This window comes from Limulus polyphemus, unplaced genomic scaffold (genome assembly GCF_000517525.1).
Source record: "Limulus polyphemus unplaced genomic scaffold, Limulus_polyphemus-2.1.2 Scaffold1445, whole genome shotgun sequence".
Taxonomy (NCBI): Eukaryota; Metazoa; Arthropoda; class Merostomata; order Xiphosura; family Limulidae; genus Limulus; species Limulus polyphemus.
Genome location: NW_013667055.1, coordinates 28,336 through 36,623, shown reverse-complemented (window position 1 = coordinate 36,623; position 8,288 = coordinate 28,336). Strand labels below are relative to the sequence as shown.

Here is an 8,288-nt window from a genome sequence, read left to right as displayed (position 1 = left end):
AACAGGGAGCTAGCTAGCCCTGTAGTTCTCTCTGGTCACACTTAGATTACATGTCAAGTTTCCACCAATGAAATTAGGTAATGTTTTCTTAAAAGTACTAATGCCTGATGTGAATCCAAGAAATTGAATGATTTGTAATGTTCCAAATTTATAAATGTTCTTGGCCAAATATCTTAAGTGTCTTGATTAATAAGCATTATAACAATCACAGTTGTAGATTACGAAGTTTATAGCACACCAGATACAGCAACCCAATAATAGATACTCTTTTTTTTGGCAAGTCGCGTTGGTTATATTTCTAGGCGTGTGGATAGTTTCTTAATTTCAGTTTTACGTAACAATACTGAAGCTAACACTAGCATTTATATACACACATATATAGTTGATTTTTACACTTGAGAAGCTTCTTCAACTATAGAGAATAGATGGGAGTTTTGTAATACATATTTAACAGTATAAGTTATGCATATTTCTAAATATAAACTTAATCTAAACAAACGTTGATATTAAAATAAATATATAATAATAAATCTGTCACAAAGTTAGTTTCCCAACTGCCAGGCAGAAGCTTATAAAAGTTATATTGTTCAGCTTTAGTTAGTACTTTCTACATTTGTTAAAGTATTTTGGCTAATGGTTATTTTCATCTTTTCTTGTGATGAGAGTTTGTAATGTTTATGCTTCATTTAATATAAATATAGAATATTTTTGCAATTTGTAGTGTTTCCTCACTTGTTATCAATAAATCTTTTATTTAACTTATTAGGGAACTTTTGTGTACACTGTCAAAGGCTGAACTTCATCTTCTGGAGCGCACTCTCTGTTCTCTTGATGATCCTGATTGCATATTATCTTCAGATCTGAGTTATTGTGAAGAAGGATTTTCTTTTCTTTCAGAAAGTTATTTTGGCAAAACATATGAAAACTGTAAACAGTTTATTAGAGACTTCTATTTGTTCAACTTTGGTCAACTTCCCACAGAAATTAGTGAACAACAAAACATTAGTGCAGAGGAACCTGAATCTTTTCTTCCCCATGATTCGTCTCCCAGAGCTACTGCATCAAGTACTTCAAGTTTTAAATCTCTCAGTTCAAGCAGCCATAGTGTGATACTTATCACAGAAGAGATGAGTCAGGATGAAGATGTCTTCCAAAATGGTGATGATGGGTTTTCTTTTGAAGTAAATGTAACTGAAAATAATTTTTTAGGGAGAATTATAGAAGACAAGGCTCAGATAGTCTAAAAGAAAGTTTTGATGACACTCATCAAAGTGATTTCTGTGTATGTGAAGGTCAAGTCATAGATAAAAGTGAAAATGGTGCTTGTGCTGTTGAAACTGATGAATTAGGCTTGTGTGATTCTGACTTTGATAACAATAACAATAATGTATCTGCTCATCAAACTGGGTATTGTATATCTCAAGTACTGTCACATTTGGACATTCCAGATTTACCTTCAGTTTTGGAAGAATCAAATTCAGTTCCTGGGTCTTCCTCGAGATCTTTACCTAATGATGTGTACATAAAAAATAGATTAGCTAAGAACTCTAACCATCAGTCTGCTGGCCACAATAGGTTTGCTTCTCATAGTTTACATCACCAAAAATCAAACATGGGACAAGTGATGTGTACATCTCTCTCTGAAGCTGGTACAATGTCTGCTTGTTCTCTTACACACAATCCAAATCATGCTATTAGTTATTCTCAGTGTAAATGTGATAACCAGGATAACTCAGACTATAAGAGAAGTTCACCCTTAGTGATTTCAGAAGTATGCAAACTCAGACAGGAGACTGGAGGTCATCTTCCTTCATCATGTTCCTCCTGCTCAATTGGTCATAGCATTACAAGTGTTTCTAGCTCTGACTGGGAAACAAGCAGGTTAGATTATAATGGTGTTATTCAATGATAATGTTTTCATGCATACATTGTTTTACATGTATATATTATTTTCCAAGTAAAAAAAGTGTATTTTAAAATAATTAACTCGTGAATTTTTAAATGTAAAATTTTAAGCACTTCCCATGATGGTTTGAAATAAGATTTTAGAAATATAAAAATTATAAAGATTTAATTGTTGGTTTTACAATAATAATTTTTTACTATTTCAAGAGTTAACAGGCAGTCCTGATGTTAAGTCTGTACCAAGAAATTATACTAGAATAAGGGACATTGATAACAAAGTTAATTGACAATTACTGAAAAATATCGTTTGTTTTATGAAAACATTAAACTGATTATTGATAATTATATTGCTATGATTCCATCTTAAATTTAAGTATAATTGAAATGGAATTTTTAGAAAGAATAAACATTATTATTTTTTCATAAAAAATCACTAAGTAAAATCATTTACAGACTGATTCCTATTAGTATACTTGCTGACACATAACTATTTCAGATATACTTATTGAGGAATTTATTTACTGATAAATATTGTGTAAGGTTATAAACCTTTTTGATTAATGAAGTATTGTGTTTTAATTTTTGATATGGGTAGGTTTAGTTAGAAATATTTTTAATGTACAATAGATTTTATGAAGAACTTAAAAACCTAGTGTTGATGAAAGTTCTCTTGAAACTGCAGACTTGCAACTTGTGTAAAAATCAGCAAATAAAAGTAACATTTTCCCTTTCCCCTTTGCAACCAAAGCACAGGGACAAACTCCCACCATTCTGCTGGCCAGGATGATGAAGAGATTTCACTGGCTCTCCAGGAGCAAGAGATAGCATTCCACAATCAAACACGGGCTCACTTCAAGAACAGTACTGAGTTAATACATAGATTATTTGTCTGTATCTCAGGTGTGTACAAATTATAATTTTGTGAAATGTTTGTTTTGTGAGGGAGAATAAAATTCAATATAAATATGGCTTAAAGTTAATTGCATTTCCAATGTTCTTTTCATGTCAAATAATACTCTGCTTGCTGCAGGATTTTAGAGGACAGTAGTAACTTGCATCTTTTAATTTGTCTTTGCTATTTGAATATTCTTGACTGACTGAGCTTTCATCACTCAGAAGATAGTGTTGAAACAGAAAAAAGCTTAAATATTTTAATATTTTTTCTCTCACCATAGTTTTAGTTGCACATAAACCTTTCTTATCATGACACGTTTTACAGTTCTCACTACCTGTAACATGTGGATTGATTTTATTTATCTGTTCTTTGTTTGCTATTCTGTGTTTTTGCCATTATTGCTGTAAAATTTGTATGTGTGAAAGTAAGTGTTTCTAACAAGTTTTGATCCTGTACAAAGTATCAGCAGCTTTTGTGTGTGTGTGTCTATATATATATAATCTAGGATTTTTTTAACAGAACACTTATTATTTAATTATATATATATATATATATATCTGTGTGTATAACATAATTTATACCTATGCATGCACATGCACCTACTGCCTGTTGACAGAAAAATAAGTTTGAATTAGAAAGGAAAAGGAATGAGGTGTTATGGACCTATAATGTGAAAATACCATTGAGTTCATTCATGGCCCTTCAAAACTTTTATTTATATTAAAAATATCAATTATAAAGGTGTTTGCAGTTACAAATGAAACATTTTAAACCAAAAATTATCAAAAGCACTTTGAACAATAGTAAAGGCATTAATGCAATGAGGTAAACATCCTGATTCAGTGATGGTGCATCTTTTTGTACATGTGTTCCAAAATGCATGTACTAAAACATGTTGAGTGTTTTGTTGAAATACGTTCTTTTTTCAAATTTCAAATTGGTTTGTATAGTTTGATTTGTAACATGTAGAAACAGTTTTTCATAAAAATTATGTTGACAGTTGTTTTAAACTAATTTTAAAAAATATTACTTAATACTTTAAAATAAAAACCTAATAAGCTCATTTCAAATAAATTGTAGAACTGTTTTTCATTAAGATATTTTTATTTCTTAATATCTAGATTTCCCAGTGGGTTAGTGGTAAGTGTATGGATTCACAATACTAAAATCTCGGGTTCGATTCCCTATGGTGGACAGAGTGCACATAGCTCATTGTTTAGCTTTGCACTAAAATAACCTTAATATTTATATTAATTTAAATTCAGATTTAAATTTAAAAAAAAGTAAATACTAAACTTTAAGGTTTGGCTTATCTGTTATATAACTTGTTATTAGTTTAAAATCAGTAACATTATATCATCTTGAAACTTAAATTTTTAATTTCCAGTTGTATTTAATCAACTTAAAAGAACAACAAAAAACAAAACAATAAAAATAAAATAAACTTTTGTTTGGCTTTTATTTATTTATTTATACATGTTTAAAGTTGTAACTTGTGCCTGTCTGCAGTAATGAATATTTAAATCACATCTGTAGTTGAAATGTTTGATGTTAGGCCTTTCCAATGAAAGGATCAAGTATTTGCTGTGTTCTGCAGCTAATGGCTTTCTTGTGAGTTTAAAATGCAATTATGTGGAACTTTTTGATCAACATTTAAAAAATTAAAATACCAAAACAAAATATTTTTTTTTTTTTTCAAAACAGTGTCTCACAACAAAAATCATGGACATTTCACAACATAAAAAATGAGATAGAAAAACTAAATCAAATTATATGAATTTCTGTAAGCTAGAACTAAATACTATAGAACAATTGTGTCTGTAGAAAATATCCATCATACACTCAATCATGTGCCCAGCTGCTCTTTCCAACAGTACACAAAACATTCATAAGTCATGATATTTGGTGGTTTAGTGATGTCAAAATACATAGATAAATATGTTTAATTAGATTTACTGTTGTTTAACTTTTAATTATAAAAATGGTGAAAGCTAAAATATTTGACTTAGGTCTGTGTGATTCATCACATTTTGTACATAAAGATGTGTGACACTGCAACAATTATACCCGTTCTTTAAGTATTTAGTAAGTTGGTTCCAAGTTTCTTGTAACTTTGTTAAATATTTCCAATTTCAGAAGGAAAATCAAGATATCAGTAACACCCTCTCAATGTGGAAAGTGTTAAGATGCATATTTCCTAATTTCAGGCATCCTGTGAATGCAAAAGTTTTTCCGTAACTTGATTTATTTTGTGTCCAAAATGCAGTTTTTTGTGGTAATAATTTTACATAACGGTGGAAAATGTTTAGCTGCAACAAATGTGAACATAGCTGCTTAATAGTCAATATTGGTTGCTGTTCTCGGTCTGCCCCCACTGTATCCAAGTGTGTGTGTGTGTGTGTGTGTGTGTAGCCACTGATAAGCATGTCCTATCATCCGATGTGAAGGATGATCTTCATTAGGGAATTGTTCAGTATACAATTTGGCAATATCTGGTTGTTCTGGTGGTACTCTGTGTATATTAGGACTATGTTAAACTATCCTTCAACTGAATACTGCACCATGTTTTGGATGATTTAGGAGCAGTAGCAGCACAGTACTTGTATGTGCTACCTTATGTAAGGGCTTTTTGACACCTAAATCTTGGGGACCTTCAATGGTTCAATACCCCAAATTATGACCTTTCACCTGAAACCTGGTTATGTGATCAGATTTTTATCTTCTGTTTTACAACTCAATATTCTTGGAAGGACTGCTTTTATTCTAATAACTTCTTGTGAAATGATTTTCTTAGTTTTTAATTTGAAATGTTTAATTTATTATTATCTGTACCTTTGCCATTGACATCTTGGATGTATAATGCATGTTACTAAAAGTTCCGTTGAAGGTATCATTGAATGACCTCAATGCTGTTTTGTCAATGCTGACTCACAATATGTCATCCCATACCACTAGCAGTTATTTTTTTTATACTTTTCCATTTCTGAATTATTTTGGCTGTCAATAGACTTTTGAATCAACTTGTATATTACAGAACACATATAAATTAAACCTTGTACATCCTTGTCTCAAAATATTTGGCAAGACAATTATAAGTTTGTTTTTACAACTCTTTGCCATTTAGAACTGTGGTATGAATTTATTTTGACTCTAATATTTTTTATTCACTTATGTTTGTAAGAGTAAAATGAAATGTTTTCTACTTTGGTGTAAATGTGCATGGTTACATATAGCAACAGTTTGTTATTCTTGCCTTAGTTGTTGAGAGCTATGCTGTATCTTGTCTTAAATTCATCTTAATTTAATACAGTATCATGCTTCATTTTAGGGTAATTATTACTTTTACCATAAGCTTGTCTTTTTCTTTTTTTGTGGATTGGAACAAAATCCTTGAAAGTCCTATATTGTTTTGATACATTCAGTTTGGAATTTATACTACATTTATTTTTATCTAATTTCTATTCACATCAAATACACCTACATTTTGATATCGTTCTTACGATGGTATATTATACACATTGATAATTGTCAATAAATATGAAAAGCATTGCTTGTGTAAAACTGATTTAAAGTACTATAATTTTTTATACTTTCAATAATACTATAAAGGTTTGGTGTTAATATCATATGCTGACTGCATTTTTGCACTGTTGTGTATGACATCTAGACATGAGAGTTCATGTTTGAAGAATTTTTCTTTTCAGAAAGAATGATTTAAGTTTTTTTCTTGATGTAGGTGTAGCAGACCAGCTTCAAACTAATTATGCCAGTGATCTGAGAAACATCCTTAAGTGTGTTTTTGACATAAACTGTACAAAAACAACCCCTGAATCAAGTAATTCAAGATGTGACAACTTGCAGTGTAACACTAATTTGTCTGAAAGTTGTGAAGTCAGTATTCCTAACAGTGAAATTACAGCTGTCAATATAGGAAATGAAGAACTTGATATCCTTGTGGATCATGAGGAGATTGTTGCACAAAATTTGAATAGATGCTTAAACTCTGATAATTACTCTATATCTGTCCCTGAAACTCAGGACAATGTTGACAGAGCAGAAGAGGTTGTTCCTGAACACCTTATAATTGAATCTAGATATACTGGTCAGCTTGGTACTCGATTTCAGTCTCACTTCCAGCAACCAGCACCTAATTGTGAAGGTGAGTACTGAAAAATAAAATACAATTGCTGCATCCTTTTATCCAAGTTAATGACTGACTTGATTTTTCCGAGAGCTTTTGTGACCTACTAAGAATCGAGTTTTGTTAGTCCTCAACCTAAATACATCACATTTGTGTGTGTGTGTGTGTGTCAAAAGACATAAACAGAATAATGAGACATGAGCTTAAGGTTAAATTATTATTTCAGTACATAGCACTTTCACTACATTAAAGTAGCTCTTCAGCCTAACAACCACTTTTTATATTTTGACTTGTATTGTAGGTATACAACTTCTAATCTAACTATTGCATAAAATACAAAATTAAAATCTTAAAGCTCTTCACTAGTGTTAAAGCAGCAAAACATACTATAAGCCACTGTTATGTTGACTGCTTAATTTCATAGACAATATCATAAGACTAATTACTAAGTTGTTGTTACAGGACCTCCAGTGTGGCTACCTGACTTTATAACAGAACACTGTATGGCATGTCTAGCAACATTTACATTAATTAGGAGAAGACATCACTGTCGAAACTGTGGAAAGGTGAGAAAATTTGTGGATTTGGCTACATCTTTATCCCTAGAAAGCCAGCATTACATTTTCAGTCATTAACACTGGGTGTTATGGGGTGAGAGAGATCCCAAGCTGGCATTTTAGGGTTAAAGCACTCAATAGATTTATGGATATTAGTAATTGTAGATTATCAGAAAAGCACCAGTAATTGTGCTGTATAATACGAGTTAGAAAATCATTTTCTTACTTGGTAATGGGTATGTTAATACACCACATCAACTGGCAACATGTGTTCAGTCACTAAAGAATAATGTCTTAAAAAATGAATTATTGGACTTATTGATATGCAGTGTTACAACTATTACCCATCAAAATATCATACTTTGTGAAGTTAGGCATTATACACCATTAGATTTGTTTTAACTGAAATTAGAGCTGGGTAATTAGTGGAATTTGCCAATTGCTCTTTATGTGATTATAATCAATTAATTCATTAGTACATGCATACCCCTACTGGGCATGCCCATACAAGCAAAAATACAAATGCTTGTGTGTTATCTTCATGACTTATATCAATGGTATTTTATTTCTGCAGAATTTTTTTCACGCAAACATAATACTTTGTGAATGAATTATAACTGTCAGCTAAACAGTCTCTATTATGTTTCTTTTTAAAATATGTAGTAATCCTTGAATAGAGTTGTTTAAACATTTGTTTAATAACAAGTAAAAGCTTGGAATGGTCTATTCTTTCATTGGGGGTGTGTCGGAGAATTCCACTCCGAAACTAATCTGGCTCACAGACACCCCC

The 8,288-nt window shown here is 31.0% G+C and overlaps 1 protein-coding gene across 1 annotated transcript in view; it reads left to right on the top strand.

The window, feature by feature from the left end:
- Positions 1-8,288, top strand: part of LOC106463607 (lateral signaling target protein 2-like) — a 69,075-nt gene that overhangs the window by 47,364 nt on the left and 13,423 nt on the right. The window contains 5 exon segments of the mRNA XM_013923657.2: positions 767-1,245; positions 1,248-1,881; positions 2,654-2,805; positions 6,537-6,959; positions 7,404-7,507. Coding sequence (XP_013779111.2) covers positions 767-1,245; positions 1,248-1,881; positions 2,654-2,805; positions 6,537-6,959; positions 7,404-7,507 — 1,792 coding nt within the window.